The sequence below is a fragment of the Melospiza georgiana genome, chromosome 3 (assembly GCF_028018845.1).
Source record: "Melospiza georgiana isolate bMelGeo1 chromosome 3, bMelGeo1.pri, whole genome shotgun sequence".
Classification (NCBI taxonomy): Eukaryota; Metazoa; Chordata; class Aves; order Passeriformes; family Passerellidae; genus Melospiza; species Melospiza georgiana.
The window spans coordinates 107076820-107093703 of record NC_080432.1 but is presented as its reverse complement, the minus strand read 5'-3'; the positions used below and the strand labels follow the sequence as shown (position 1 = coordinate 107093703).

General features: G+C 40.4%; 1 protein-coding gene across 1 annotated transcript; it reads right to left on the bottom strand.

Annotated features, from left to right (window-relative positions):
• Positions 1-3593: 3593 nt before the first annotated feature.
• TMEM30A (transmembrane protein 30A) lies at positions 3594-16159 on the bottom strand. Its single transcript, XM_058020821.1, has 7 exons — positions 15887-16159; positions 10507-10623; positions 9780-9887; positions 9438-9525; positions 8826-8969; positions 6671-6877; positions 3594-5771 (listed from the first exon to the last, which is right to left on the bottom strand). The coding sequence occupies exons 1-7, from the start codon at positions 16157-16159 to the stop codon at positions 5578-5580; spliced, it is 1131 nt and encodes a 376-aa protein (XP_057876804.1). The 3' UTR covers positions 3594-5577.
• Positions 16160-16884: the final 725 nt, after the last annotated feature.

Sequence of the window (16884 nt, the reverse complement as noted above, 5' to 3'; positions counted from 1 at the left end):
GCGGCCCGGAGCGCCGCCGCAGAGCCCACAGCGCCCCCAGCCAGTCCGCCCAGCCCGGCTTGGGTAGCAAGGCGGGGCCGGGAGCCCGGGCTGAGACCCCAGCGCCGGCAAGGAGGAGCGGTGACCTCTCACAACACGCAGGGCCGGCTGCGGCTGAAGCACACCGGGAGCGTTTGACTGCCCACACAGCCCCGGCGGGGATCCTGCTGCCACCGGACTCAGTGGTTGCTGCCGCCTCCCTGCGCCTGCAGAGGGCGCTTTGGGAAATCCTTGAAATGTCCTCCCGAGGTCCTCCATACAGAATTTTAAATCTCCTTTCGTTGAGGAGTTTAATACCTGCAGAGGGCGGGATGCGTGTCCCGGGAGAGCAGCACGCTGGGCTGCGCCTGTTCGCCTGGACTCGCTGGAATGCCCAGGGGCCCCACTGCAGGCAAGGACGCCGAGCGAGGCAGAGCCTGGGTCCGACTCAGGAGCGGTTCTGGCCCCGCTGCGTGGATGTGGCGCCCATCCCTTATTGAGCCGCTACACTCAGAAAACCCCAAAGCACCCCAGGCAGTACTGCCCTCTGCCTCAAGCTCTGTTAGTGGCCGGGACACAGAGTACTCTGCGTGTGGGTAAAACAAAAAACACAACCAAACACCAACCAACTTCAGCGTCATGTTTCATGATCTATAATTACATAGAGTGAAGAAATGCTGGAATTGTATGAAATACAAACCTACTCGAGTCTCAGGAAAGAATGAATTGCCCTTCAAGAAACTACTCCATGTAGTTGAAGCCTATGCATGTTTTTTCTGCATTGCAGATCTAGCCCCGTAATTGCATTTTCCCATGCTTCAAGCTTATGCTGAAATACAATGCTGTCAGGAATGGCTTTGCTGCAGTTGAAGTGCACTTAGTTTTTGGCATTACAATACTTTTGCACTGGTGCCAAACCTCATGATGAATAACGTGTGTCAAACACGACAAATTAGTGCTCAATTCAGTATGAAAATAACAAGGATCATACCTCAATCTTACGAACTGTCCCAGAAAGAAATTAAAAATGCAATGATGAAGCATTTATAGATATAGCCTTAGCTGTGCAAAATATTTAAAACAGCATTTAGGAAGCACAGTCATGGACAAATAGGTGCTTTAACAAAGGAGGAAACTGGATGCATTATTTAACAACTGGATTTCAAACATTTGAGCAGTGCTATCACAGAGCAACACTTAAAAATACATTACTACCACTATAAGACAGATTTCCATTCATTCCTCTTGCAATCTTATGAGTGCATACAATATTTTATTCTGATTTTTATAAACTCAGTTGAATACCAGATACTGGTAAAAGAATCATAATTCACAGATAAATTATTAATCCTGATTTCTGCTGTGTGAGCTACTTTCTGGTATGTCTGAATCTAAATTTCAGGGACATTTTCGGTATAAATACCCTTTACAACAGAAAGGCCATACTTAAGGATTGACATGTGGGTTACCTACCTGCTCAAAGCTACATAATAACTGCTCAGAGCAAGCACAGCTGGTCTCTTCAGTGTTGACTAATTCATGAAGAAATGAAAACTTGAGGGAATGAGAAATGGCAACTTGCTGCTTTAGGATGAAGATGTTTCATTAGAAACAAACACACTGCTTCTTCCTTACTGAACAGGGCAATTATTGCATGTATTGCACTGTGTAACAAAATTGTTTATCAAAACTCATTGTTGAACTGTCTAAGTTCTGTTTAAGCCAGAAAGAAAGCAGGCCTGTTAACCTAGCTGTTTAGAAGCATTTGTCGTAAAAAAAGTGTTCTACCTCTTCAACCAGTAATACAAGGGTGCATAAATCCTGCTAAACAGATGACATAAAATTAGGCCTCAGTAGGCGATCCCAAAGACAGTATTTTCCTTTCTTCCAAGAATATCACAGTCCAATCCTTCCCGTTTTCATAACAGAACTAATGAGGTTATTAATTACATTCTTGCACCTCTAACACTAAGCATCTCACCATTTTATCTTGTAAAATTTGGGCAGAGTCCTCAGGTAAAAATTCAATTCAATTTGCACATAACTCCGGTATTCCATTTGCTCAAATTGTTTATTTTACATGATCTTTATCAAGGGTCTAGTGAGAAAGATCTCAAAATACTTCATTTTAATTTATATTTTTTAAAAAACTTCTTGAACTTCCTTAGTGATTGACTTACACTTTTATTCCTCTTTATTTCATCCCTATGACAAAATGAGAGATAATCTTCCAACTTCAGACTTTGCAGCAGCAGTTGATGTAACTCAGGTGGACAGTATCACGTCACTTGCAAGCACAGGCTAAAGATGTTCACACTGGGAGGCTTATGGGGAGGTAGTTTCTTACTTGAGACTCAGGTCATGTGAGGACCTGCTAATTCTTAGCATGCCGTTTCATAATGGTCTTCAGTCTTAATTGATACTGTCAAATAAGATTAGACTTCACATGTAGGCACAGAATGCAATATTGGGATCGAACATTCTGTGAGCTAGAAGGGAGAGAATTTTTACATGAAAATACTCCTGGTGCTCTGAGGAAAATATAATACTACTACTAATATTAAATAAAATTTAATATTTCTACTAATCAAACAAAATCCCAAAACTTTTCACAATTGGGCTTTCTGAAAATAAACTTCAGAGTCTATTTTGACACTGCCAGAAGCAGTCTCTTCCATAAACTGGCCACATTGCTAAGAAGCCAGCAAGAATAAAATTGACTTAGATTTTCATTGTTTTGTCTTCTCCTTTGAAAGAGAGCATTTTGGGCAGGTTGTTCAATACAGACAAGCCTTTTATACGGGGAACATTTTGGGGGTATTGGAGAGGTTTTATGTTGAATTACTGAATTAAAATTAAAAAAACAACTTATGTAATACCAAGGGTAGATCACATTTTCAGGAAAGATCAGAAACCCTTTGTCTTGTCACAGGAACTTTGAAGATCAGATTACTCTGTGATTATGCAATGTTCTTTGTCTTCTTCAGCAGCTGCATTAAAGTAAGTAACTTAATTTACTGTAGGTACCTGATTTAGACTTAAGTCACCTTTTTCCACTAAGCACTCTCTTCAACTCAGTCTGTTCTTTTCCCACTGCAAGTAGGGCATGTGAGAGAAGGGTGAAGTCAGTAACATTTCCTGTGAATCCAATCCAACCAGCCATGCTCATTGGTCTGTTTGCAGATGTTACTTGACCTACACTCTCATGGCCTTTCCTCCCTCAGAGACTTCTATTAAAAAAAGACAAGACTTGCATCCTTCTTCAATATTCATAATTAATCCTTGAAAGAGTCCAAGGATCTCCATTGTTGTCAACATGACATCCAGACAAATGAACATAAGTGAAGGAAGAGTTTACAAATTTGACCAATATTTTGAACTCTTACAAGCATTTTAAGCTCCACAGGCACACTGTCCCATGCATTTACTGCTAAAGGCTCTCAGAGAACCCACTTAATTGCAATAAAAACCAGACAGCAATTCTCACCCTGGTGCACTTCATTGAGATTGAAGATACATTGGCAGCTATAGTTAGTAAAAAAAAAATAAGTAAGGCATTGAAAAATATTACAAGGTGAAGAGAGAAAAATATTTCTTTTTTAATTTTAAGCACAGCCCAAAAAGCAGCCTTTCCCACTTGGAAAATATAGGAATTATGAATGAAGCAGAATATATTTGCATTTCAAGTGACAAACACAAACTTTAAAAATCAAAATATTTTAATAACCAGTAATTGTGAGACATCCCCTTGCTCATTTACTCTATCTTAGACTAGCAGCTACTCCACAGCCAGTTTAACACATTCTCCAAGTTTTCGAGGGTACATACCCTATTCTGTAACCCTAGCAACATGAATACAACACTGTTAATAAAATCTTACAAGGTACTATTTGAAAGCCCTGTTCTGCCAGGTTGTACTATGCAAATAAATTATTATATGTAGTTACAGAAAGCTAGCACACTGGAAATGCTGCCTCATTCCACAGTTTATCCAGACTTATACATTTAAAATCTTAGGCTACACAAGTAATTAAGTAAAACCAGTCATGTGATTATGTGATAAATAAATAAGTTTTGTTTAAAGTTGCCTGTAGATTAAGCTATTGGACCATGCATTTTTGTAATAAATATTCAATCCCAGAAATACAACTCATTTAAAACTGCATTTACACTTAATGATGTCTTTTCATCCAGATAAAATAAATATATGTTCAAGAACAAAACCAAATCTCTTATTAAATGGTTTGCAGAATTTATTAGGTCTCTTTTAATATATTCCATACTTTATCAAGCTAGTTGCATATAAAGTGATCTCCACCATATACATTAGAGTTTCTGTGCATCATCTAAAAAAAGTCACCAAAAAGTAATATTTTACAGGTTGCAGCTAACTTTTAATTAACCTAAGGTGAATCCTTCTGTAATTTAAGACACTAACCTGCACATTGTGTCTAACTGCAATATTTAAATTATGTTTCACAGCAAGCTAAACCTGCATTTCAGGGAAAAATGTCACTGCCATCTCAACTTCTGAACTTCTATCGTTTACTTCCTAAACACCACAAAAAATTCATGTGGTGTTCACTCCAAATAAGGAAAAAGTATACAATTCCCTTAAAACAAAGCCTGCTCAGAACACATATGCTTTAAAAAAATCAGGAAACTCCTCGAGTAAAAGGAATTCACCCCAGTAAAAGGAATTCACCCCAATGTATGAATGGAAAAAAACCTTTTAAGTTCTTCTTGATTAATGCTAGGTGCTGCTCATAAAAAGCAAAACCAGCAAAAAGTGAACTAGGATTGGATATGACTTAAAGCAAAAGAAAATTAGAAAAAGATTATATCTGCAACAAGCATGTCCCAATTCAGAACAATCTTTTGAAGGATCTCACGCAGATAATTAACAAATAGGTTTTCTGGTATTTTCATAGGATGCTCATTTACTGGCCAGGCACATATATTGTAAATATACAAAGAATCCAGAGTGCTGAAGTTTACAGAGCACTTAAAGGATTTAATATAATAGAGGTGGGTAGGACACAGGAAAAATATTTAACAACTTGTATAAATATATTAAAATCTCAGCAAGAAAGGTAGGAGCCCATGCACACAAGACAGTAAATCGAAGAAAACATTTAAGACTTGACTTCTTCCAACAGCACTGACACCTGAATTCTGGAAAGTCAACAATTTACAGTATCTAAAACCATCTTTCTCCACACAATCTAAATGTACTGAATCATACCGACATTACATAGCACGTGAACAAGCAGCAGATGCATCAAGGGAACAGGAGCTATATGCATCATATGGCCCGCCCAGTTAGAGGCAAACATCAGAAAAACTGTTTCTGACACAGGCAGAGATACAATCAATAGAGCTAATTGTATACCCGTCATTTTCAAGAGTTAATCCACAGTATGGGAAAGGGGAGCTTTAGGTAAAAGTTATGCACCCAGTCTCAGAAATGACAGAAGCAGAGATTTGTCTTTCAAAAACTGGGTCCATTCTGGACTGGCCCTGATGCACATGCAGTACACTTATTTTCAGAATGCAAGATTAATTGGGAATGTCTGCACTGGTGTTTCGATTGCCATATTTGTGATGAATGAATAGCAATACCACTCCTAAGAAGAAGCATATGGACCCAACAGTGATGTAAGCAATTCCCAGGAAGGGATTTTTGCCTCCCATCCATGATATGGTGCTTAGGATCATCCTTTTTCGTCCATCAAAACTGTGTACAGGATAATCTGAAAAAAACATTTAGGAAAACAAGAAGCAAGTTTCTAAACCCAGCTTGAAGTGGGCACATGAAAATTTTCATCATTTCAATCAGGTTCCAAATACTAACTGTTGCCTCTGGAACTGGAATTGCAAATATGGAACATTCAGCTGTTCTTTTTGGATAAAACTAATCTGGGTATTGTCAGCTACTTCAAAACAAAAGCCATGTTAGGAGACACTAACCCTGAAGAAGAGTAAAATGCCTGATTTTGTGTGTTTATGAAAGCAGCTTCAATAAAGTGAGGGAAATATAAATTTCAGTCCCTGTGTTTATTTTACTACAAAATTTTTCCTTACATTCTGTTTTACATGCACTCCCCACATTTTTACAGCAGAGGAGAACACTGCAGTAGCTATATAAAAAGTATCATTAAGTGCTTTTGAATTTTAAGAATTCGGTAACTATGACAACCCTCCTTCTCTAGTCTCTTGCGTTTCTACCTAATATTTAGTCTCCTCAACAAAGAATGACGGTCCTTCACCTGATCCACAGCTCTGTCATTTTTGTGACCTTCAGTCAGTCTGTCTTTCATCACATAATGTCATTTCACCTTGAAGTTACAGTTCTTAAATTCCTTTGCTACCAGCTACATCTGTTCTTTCCTCTTTTCCTATGCTTTTCTCAGTTCCTTCCCAGAATCCAACCAATCTGATTTCACTGTCTCTATGAGGCTATTAATGCCATAAAACTAGCAATTAGAAAAAGTAAAAGATGGTAACAGTCTATCTGGGTCTCAGTGCCAGTTTTCAACCACAGCTCAATACCATCGCTTTTTAGAGATGGTAAGAAGAAAGGCTAGTTCCATCTGATAACTTGCAGATACCTATTTGTATAATCCAGCTAAGGCCTGCTTTCAAAGGATACTGTATGCAATATCCAAAGAGTATTTTCCAGCCTGTAAGGTAGGCTGAAAGTTGTTCTTCCTTTCAATGAGACGATAGAGCTTGCGAAACGTTGGCAGAGCAGCTGTGCGCATCCACACGATGAAGTCCTCGTTGATAAAGCCGTTGTTGTCAGGCTCTGAGTCCAGCATATACACTGGCTTGGGCCAGTTCACAGGTTTTGTTGTGCCTAGGATCATGCAAAAATAATAAAGTATTTCAAATACAAAACTGAGTAACACATTGGCTCATCAAAATCCATTCTAGTGTCAAAAAAAGCCACATTAACTTCCAAACAGTATGAACAGACAGGCTGACTCACTACTGTTGCAACACACTGGGCTGTTTAAGAACTTTTCATTTTGCAGGTTTAACAGTTTGAATTCTATAAATAAATAAATAACAGCACTGTCCATTGTTTAAACAATTCATGCAGGTGGGAAGTCATGTCTCAAAGCACTGCTTGGTGGGTAATTCTCCATTATGATGATAGGCCCTCTGCTCACTTGGTAAAATTTGAGAACCAGGAGCATGCAACATTTTAAACATCATTTCAGATTACGTCCAAATGCTTTTGCTACTGTTATTGGAAATACAATTCCACATTGTATTAAGGTAAAGTATCTACTTTTCCACGGGTAGTCATCATACTGACAACACATAATTTGGCTATGACTAAGCAAGAAACCCACATCAAGTTAAGCCTGAAGTTATTATATACCTTGCATAAACACACAGGCTCTTAGAGCCCTAAGAAGGGGCTTTTTCAGACATAGTAGCCAAAGAAAACTTTTATCTGCCAAATTGCGTATAATCTAAAAAATTAGACACATCAGTCACTTCTAATAACAAAAAAAAATCAGTTTTTTTAGAGAACAGCACAACCTAGACACAGAAACATTTAAACAAAAACTCCGTATGAACAGTTTCATTTAACAACTGTAGGATTTCTTTGTAAGTTAAATCCAAACACGACAGAACTTTTACCGGTCTTGACTGGAATAAAATTAAATTTCTTTACAGTGGCTGGTATGGGACAATGTTTTGGATTTGTGCTTGACACATTGTTGATAAAGTGATGTTTCTGTTATTGCTACGCAGTATTTGCCAGCATCAAGGCATCTTCAGCTCCTCAGCTGTGAGGAGATAGGAGAGGTGTCCAGGAGAGACTGGGCAGGGACACAGATGGGATAGCTGATCAGAGATATCCCGTACCATAGAAAAGGGCAGGTAGAGGTAGGCAGGGCCTACTTTAGCTCAGGGACTCAGATGATGGTGAGCAATTATTTTCTTCTGCATTACTTGTTTTTCTTGGGTCTTATTTTCCTCTCTCCTTGCTGTGTTTTTGGTTTGGTTGCTTGTTTTTAATTACTGAACAACTTTATCTCAACCTATGTGCGTTCTCACTTTCAGCCTTCCAGTTCTTCCTTCCACTGAGCAAGGGCATGGTTAGTGAGACACTGTGTGATGCTTAGTTGCCAAGTGGGATTAAACCCCAACAGTGTACATTACACATTTTTTAGTATTCAGGGTACAAGAAAAAAAATCAGAAATTAAAGACTACCAAATTAATGATTACAGTAAAAGTAAAAACCAAACATGTTTATGAGAAACTTGCAGGTTTTCACAAGTTATCCACAACTGTGAGACGTGTGCTGCCATCAAGCAAGCAAAGCGAGTGAAGACCCTATAGTACAACAAGCAGTAGTCCAAGACTGATAACAGAGTGACCACCCCCAAAAGAGACTTTCTGAATTTGTCATCTTTTTCAAAGTAGTGTCATCCAGTATTGTTCATTTTGTGTGCTGAAGAGTGCTGTGCCTGTTAAACAAGTACTTTCCACTTCTCTCAGAAGAGTTCTTCCCGAACCGGTTAAGAAGAAAAGCCGTGTAAGTTTGCTTTCTAGAGGAGCCCCTTTAGAGATTCTCTACCAAATTTGCCCTAAACCAAAACAAATATTTAAAGACAACCTTTCAAATAGCAGAGTAGTCCTTAGCTTGGATTTCTTCAGAGAACATTTATTTAGCACATTCAGTAAAATGTCTGAGGTAAAACTCTGAAATCAAAATGTGTTTGAAATCAAAATGTGTTTGAAGCATTTTGCTGTTCTTAAAATTTCACTTTTTTTCTTTTTTTACCTTGGAAAAGTGCAGTTAAGTTGTTTCCATCTCCTGTAGGATTCCTGAACTTTACATTTTTATCTGTCCACCATGCAATGCCTTTTTTGATCAAAGTAATCGGAGTCCTTGTGTCATTATCGATGCGGTATAACTCCAGTGTATCTAAAGACAAAATCAAATTAGAAGATCAGCTGCAGAAACATTCCTTAGATAGATGATCATGATAAGCACTGAAACAATTACCTCCAGGAGAAAACAAAATAAAGATAAGCAGGCAAGGCATTTACTGTCTGCCTGACACAATAACAACCTGTTCTGTAAGAATCAGTGTATATGAGATAGCAGTTTATTATCCATATATGGTATCTATGTTTCTAAATCACAGCAGTAGCAGATTCTCACAACAGGTATTTCCATCCTTTGTGTGCTATAAGATTAAATTAATTCTCCTAGCAATTTTTAAACAAGTACAAGCAGTACAAGATATTATTTTATTCTGAACAATGAAAATGTGTTAATTCAAAACAAAAAAAGCCCACACTATCTTTATCCAGAATCATGTGCACACAATAGATAACATACACTACATCACAGACCCATACAAATGATAAGTTAAAATTGTGACCATACCATTAAACATACTGTTGGCAATAGCTCCACAAGGAGCAATGGGTTTGTCCTCGTTTGTGCGGTAAGGCTCACATTCCTTACTTGGATTCTGATAGTTAGAAAGAAAAAAGGCAAATGAGTCTGTCCTAGTTCACACAACTAACTTGCTTTTTACTACACGATCAATGCGAATTATAATGCTTTACAGTTATTTTCAGTCAACAAAATATCAATGCCTTATGGTTGCCTACTGTTATGCAAAAATTCTAGTACCTCATTATCATGAAACCAAATAATTTATGTGGTGATTTATGCAATAGACAGAAATTAGTTGCTCATTCACATCCAAGCATGAATACCTACAAGTAGTGAACTGTTGTCTCCATTTAGCTGGCTGTCATCCCGAGATTTCACGTAACGACGGTGGTTTTGATAAAAGTTGGAAAGTCCATAATACATGAATACATTGCTCTACAAAAAGCAAGATAGGGAAAGAAGGATTTCATTAATACAAACCTGCAATTTTAAGTTCTTAAACTCTTAGGTTTATAGCAACATTCATAAAGAAAGAACTTCAATCCTCAAACTTCATATGAGTACATAGAAGTACTGTCCTAAGAAGGCTGAAGTCAAACAATATAAATGTGCCACCAACTATCAGAATGATATTCACCAGCACCAACCCCAATACCTGTCTTGTCCAAGGTAGAACCCATAAGCCTCATTTGCCTCCAATCTGCCAGAAAGCACTTATTTGGTATTTCCAATTCCTGTTAAACTGAGATTTTTTATATCATGCAGGAATAGCTCATCTACTCTCTAGCTGTGTGATACATAGGGTAACTTTGAATGTGTAAAACACAAGCATTCCACTTAATGTTTTACGTTTCCAGACAAATGGAGGCATTAAGAAATATCTCATCCCTCCTGATGAAAAAGGGAACATAAAAATCAGATCCACGTTCAAAGGAAAACCAAAACTAATCCTCTAAAACAGGAAAAAAATATTTCAGTGACAAAACTTTCATTTTCAATATGAAATAAATCATATAAACTGTTCTGACTTCATCCTGCATACAGGGCGGCATACCTCAAATGCATGTTCCAGTGTGAAATTGATGGTGCATGTACAAGGGGGTGTGCTGTCCCAGGACACATTTAAGCATTTGTTGCAGGGACTAGAAGGTTCTGTTCCTGTATAGTCAATCTGTAACAGAAAGTGCAGTCATTAGTTTACAATGGGAGAATAAAGAAAAATTATTAAGCAAGAGAGTTGCTGTGGCATTTATTTTGCAATCATATCTCAACACCAAGAGCACATTCAGGCCTATCTGATAATCTCAAGAAGTCTTTTCCAACCTTAACCATTCTGTAAATGAGTTTTTGATTCTGACTATATGCTTGATTTCAGATGCAAACAAATTAAACACTGAGGTTAAATTACTCCTGGAGCAAAACCAAACAAAACCAACAAGCCCCGCACACAGCCCCAACCCTACCAAAAAAACAACACCAAAACGAAACCAGCAGACACTCCACACAATGTGATGTTTCCAAACTCTATGAAAAGCAGATCACAGTTTTTACATGCTTTCCAGAGAGATTAAATTTTTAAAAGTCTAGCTATTTAATGAAAAAAGATTTGTATTAGAAAAACTTGATTTGTTAGCCATTTTTAGCCACCTAATTGGAAGAAAAAAAATTAAAATCACTTAATGCCCAAAAATTGTCCTAAAACAGGAAATATTAATACACCAATATTGTTTTGTCAGGAATAGAAAAATAATCAGTATATGGACAAGAAAGATGATCAGTATTAATCTGGCTTATACAGTATGTTCTGTCTTGAATATTGTAGACCATAAAAAGCCTTTTTTAAAAATCTGTACATTCAGCCTTATCAGCCACAAGCTCACCCTACAGTCCAAGCCAACTCAAGTAACTTGACCACATCAGCTCTCTCTCACATGTAGCTCCAGCAAGAGTGGCAGGAGAAAGCTTATATCTGTCTATAAAAGATGTATTTCTACACTTAACATGAATTACCTATTTCAGAATTTAGACTCAGACTGGTGAAATATATACTTCACTGCAAAAAAACTGTGCAGCAGCAGCATTTAAACTAGAACATCTATACAGTTATACAAAAGGCTGCTGCAAGTTGTTTGTCCTGATTTATGTTTGTAGTGAAAGGCATAACCAAGAACTAGTGATTTATGACTGGTCCTAATGCCCATATTTAGGTTAGCTAAAATAAACACACACAGTGTACTCAGAAAAGAACTGAAGCCTGTTTTCCTCGGCATCTTCTTCAGGGTCTCTCTTCCTGTGATTTCTTCAGTATCCATTAAACTGCAACCAGCTCCATCAGCAAACACCTTTACTGATTGGCATTTGCTCTGCTGCCAGATTTCTGACAGACAAAACCTATGCACTAATGAGCCTAGCTGAAACTAGACAGCTTCAGAAGCTACTACCTGGCAGAGAGAGAGAGAGACTGAGAGAGGATCATGATCTTTACAGCTCAGCTGAACACAATATTAAGTTTATGCTGATCTAGAAATAGCACTGCTGCAGCAGCCATGACCAGCTTTGTTCAGCTGCAGCAGACAGACCCCACTGCTGCTCCCAATGAACAATGCATCTCATTTGTTGAAGGCTAACTCGGGGGTGGGTGTGTTCTGCCAAAGCAAGCTGAAGCAAGCATTTCCTTTAGAAAGAACTTGCCAGTGTGAGAAGTTGTTTCAGGTCAAGAGCACACGCTAAAGACTAAGATTGCAATAGACCTAAAGATGTCACTTTTAAAAACATAATGCACTAAATTCTGTGGAGCATGAAATTGATGTATATTGAAGCAGTACTATGCTTTGATGCACTGTTATCAGCTTGCAAGCTATCAAAGAGCTCTCCTGTACAGTAACCGCCAACACAAGTGTATTTTTCTGCATCCACAATTACAGATTACCTTCAAGAGAGCTTATTTAAAAGGATGAAGGCATCCATCTTCACCTCTTGACAAAGTAACACTTTTGACTGTGAGAGCTAAGGACTGACGATGGAGTCCAAGGCAAGAACCTGCCTGACCCCTCTGCTCTGTCCCGTGGGATCACTCAACAGCTGACAACCAGACACAGTGAGCCCTTCCAAAAATCTCCAGATTTAAGGACATTGGGTCACTGGGTATATCCAAGTTATTCTGCACCAAAGGCCTTTCAGGCTGTTGATGTCTGTCAGCTGACATACACCTATAGAAGTAACATAATTACTGCATACACATATTCTCCAAACTATTTGTGATTTTGCAGACTTCATACTTTGTCCTACTCTGCTTAACCATTTCCTGTGTAAAAGGCAATCCATAAATCTGGTCCTTTTTGTAGGTTTTATTAATTTTTTATCATTCCTGACATGAGGCTACAGGAACTGCACACAAGGCTGAAGATGCAGGCAACAGTAATGTACTTACTTTCAGTTATCCCTTCCTAGCCTTAAGTCAATCTGGCTTTTTATCTACCATTATGCATTTCACAGCAACAGTCACAGCACAAAGATCTCTTTCCCACTTTTAATACTTTGCATATTCCTCACATTTTATTATATATTAATATGCTCTGTCAGTGCTTCTTATTCACTCTGTCTATATTTAAAAAAAAAACCAACACTCCAAAGAAAAAAAAAACACCTCCAAGAAATGAACTATTTTAACAACAGACTCAAGATAAATGGCTGATTATGCCTTTTAGAAACCATGAAAAAATGCTAGAGAAAACACAACAAAAACCTGATAGGTCTAGTACACTTAAACTGTTGGAAATCTTCCACATTTGAATTCAGGACATCTTATAAAGGAAATCAATGGAAGAGGTACATTTTGCTGCTCAGTCCTTGCACCTGTAGAAGAACAGCACAGTCCACAGAGATACTAATGGCTACCATACCTTGTTTCAGGAAAGAGTGACTTGAACCTAAACATGTATTCAGGGTCACAAATTACAGATCCCACTCAATTCCAGTACACTAAGTTTACAGGCACATACACACAGATTTGAGAGCCATGCTGTTGCCTAGGAGGCAGGTGTAAATCACCACCTGTGCTTCCTGCACTGATTACATTTCTAAAAAAGCTTAGTCACTGCATGGAGCATCTGGACATCTTGTCTCCTGCAGCCAAACCTTATTCACAGCTGTTTGTGAATAACTTTTGGAGGTTATAACAAAAGCCAGCTTTCTAAGCAGGGATGTATGTAATCTAAGCACGTATGTGACAGCAGTGTCTTAAACTGCACCCCTCAGTGGTGTTCAGAGCTCAGATGTTGGTCCTAATTGGTAAAATGCTTTATCTGTGTTTTGCAGCTGCAACTATAAAGCCTTTTTTGATTTAAACTTTTGTTTTCTTAAATTCAGCTGCCTTTAGGACAATAATCTCACTTGCAGAGTGTCACTTCATAAAACAAGTATGAGGATCAGGCAACTGAACACAAACTTGCCCCTTCTGACTCAGCACAGGCTCCAAAGTCCCTCCCGTCCTCACAAAATCCTAACAATCAGATTTTTGAGATTTCAAAAGGTGAAAGGGTAAATCCATACAGTAAAACAAACAAATGAAACTCTTTTCAGTCTTGACTATCCTGAAATTGGAGAGGATTGAAGGCTTGTGCCAACAGGTCTCCACTACAAATGGTTACTGCTGCTCTCTATACACAGCCTGACTGCGTGGGGGAGCATTGGTTGGGCTCCCAGCTCACCTAGGACTTTTGTGCCAGATGTTAGGTGGGAACAGCTGGTTTTTGGGTTCTGCTGGAACTTACCAGCAGTACCTGACTGAGCTGCTTAAGCAACAACAGTATATAAACACCCTGTATATGCATACAGCAGCAATATAGGTACAAGAAGTCACACACATTTTTGGACTCGTGAAACTGATGCATTTCTTGTTCCCATAGATCAATGCAGATTCAGTCATAATGGAAAAAGGGCATATTTGTCCAATTATAATGATCTAAAACTTTGTACTGATTTACTATAGAAATGGCTATTTTAAATGCAGTTGTCAACAAAAATCAGAGTTAGCAAGGATACTTTTATACTTCTCTCCAGGAGTCTTGGAAACATGCAATTGTATTTACCTTAAATATGTTACAACATGACAATTTAAAAATCTTTGTGCCCATGACAAGTTGGCCATGTTCTCTGAAGCACCTGTGCCAATTTTGAGATGTTCAGCACAACCCCAACACTTATTATAAGAAGCAACTATTTTCTAAAAAATATGCTTACATACAAATTATGATGCTGTAAAACACACTTCAGCTTTTGGGTTTTTCCCTTCTGCTTTTCTCCTTAACTGTAACTGTAGATCTTAACATAAAAGGAGATAAAATTGGTTTCATTATAACCTTATTTGCATTTTAAGAGAAATATGGAAACACCATTCATTCCCTACCTCACGATTTCTTTAGCTAACTGGGCTTCAGTGACAACTTGCCACCAGCTAAGCTACTGTCTTAAACTCTATTTATTTCAAAGTGACAGCTTAGTCCAGTTGTGGAGTGATTTGATCCACAAAAATTCCTATTTCCCAATACAAAAACACAATGAACAACCACACACCTTCTTCCCTACAATCAATCTCAGTCATACTAGCTCACCAAAACTAACAGCTGTCAATTGCTTCTCAAGGCTGCCCATCCCTAAGCCCTGTGCGTTATTTCCTTTCAACACAAACTGGTTCTGTTATCAAATGGATCGATCTGTGATACACAGTTCAGTTTTCAGCTAATGCTCAGCAACTTTTCACAGCAGTAGCATGGCTGGTTATCAGATGTAAATCTGATAAAACTGTAAATCTGATAAACTCAGACTGGAGTTTTCTAAGTGTTAATTAGAAAATGCCATACTCTTTGATCCTTGTTTCCAAGCTTACTCTGGACATCCTGGTCACCCATACAGCACCTGCAACATTAAATCATCAGTGCAGGTAAGAATAACAGCAATACATTCACCACAGAGCTTTGTCCTGAAAATACAATTACTTTGGAACATTTGGACATAAATAATGGACTGCCACAGGCTATTCCACGGATGATGCGCTGCGTGTACTGCTGAGGAAGAAAAGGAGCACTGGGCTGTGTCGACTAAAGGCAGGCAGTAACTTTCCTGGAAGCTCCCTCGGGAGCGCTGACAGAACTCACGGAAGAGCTCCAGCCTATCCGCAGGCTCCTGTCACTCGCTGTCTGCTCGGGGTTATTAATGGACGCTCTGCTGACGAGCACAGACGTTAGACCGGATCGGAACCACCGGGTCCGCCCCGCACGGCCCCCGCCTGGTCCCGGCCGGCCGGGAGGGGACCGGCTTTGCCCGGAGCCGCAGGCGGCCCCCGACCGGCGATCCCCGCTCGCCCTGCCCGGCCCGGCCTCCCCGAGCGGGCCCCGGGCACCCAAAGCCCCGGCCGGGCACACCCGCCCGCGCACCTCGTACTCGCGGATGTTGTTGGAGGTGACGAAGATGCCGATGCCGATGGGGATGAAGATGAGGCCGATGATGAAGAAGGCCGGCAGCACCGTGCCCGCCGTCAGGATGGGCTGCCAAGCCGGCAGGCGCTGCTGCTTGAACGCGGTGTTGTCGGGCTTGCGGGTCTTCACGGCGCCCCCGCCGCCGCCGCCCACCGCGCCGCCGCCCGGCACGCCGACGCCGCCCGAGGGGTGCCCGTCCGCCTCCTCCTTGGCGCTGTAGTTCACCGCCATGGCGCCGCCGCCGCCGCCGCGCGACACGTGACCGGGGGCACCGCGCCTGCGCACTCGGCCGCGGCGCTGCGGGAGGGGGCACGGCGGGCGCGGCCCGCCCAGACCATGGAGTCCTGGAGTAATGGAGGCACGGAATGGTCAGGAGTAGGAGAGACCCGCAAGATCGTCCGGTGTGATTATCCACCCGGCACTACCACTGTGACCCCCAAACCACTAAACTACGTCACCCAGTGCCAGATCCAGTCACCTCTTGAACACGTCCAGGGATGGTGACTACCACCTTCCTCGGCAGCCTGTTCCAATGCCTGACCACCCTAATATTTTTTTCTAATATCTGATTTAAATCTCCTCCGTCTCAGCTAAGGCCATTTCCTGTTGTCCTCACTGCAGGCACGGCAGAACAGACCAGTCCCTGCCTCACTCCAGCCTTTTCTCAGGGAGTTGTAGAGAGAATTATGTCCCCTCCCAAAGCCTCCTTTTCCTTCAGGCCAAAACCCCCCAGCTTCCTCAGCTGCTCCTCACAGGATGTGTTCTATGTGCTGGCCAGGCAGGCTCTGCTCTGGTGAGGATTAGGATTGCAGACTTGGGGCAGGGCTCCTGCCTCCTCATGCCCAGGGTTCGGGTAAAACTCGGGCCCTCAGCCTTGTCCTCCCCTCTCTGTGCTCCTGAGCACTGCCCCTCATCCTCTCTGCTGGCATGCGCTGACCCAAGGCAGCATCCATTGG

What these genes read in the sequence shown, in the direction of transcription:
- TMEM30A (XM_058020821.1), bottom strand. Translation starts at nt 16,159, where the DNA reads ATGGCGGTGAACTACAGCGCCAAGGAGGAGGCGGACGGGCACCCCTCG. An exon ending in ACAACATCCGCGAGTACGAG is followed by an intron (nt 10,624 to 15,886) that starts GTGCGCGGGCGG and finishes TTTCTGTTACAG; the next exon opens with ATTGACTATACAGGAACAGA. An exon ending in GAGACAACAGTTCACTACTT is followed by an intron (nt 9,526 to 9,779) that starts GTAGGTATTCAT and finishes TCTAACTATCAG; the next exon opens with AATCCAAGTAAGGAATGTGA.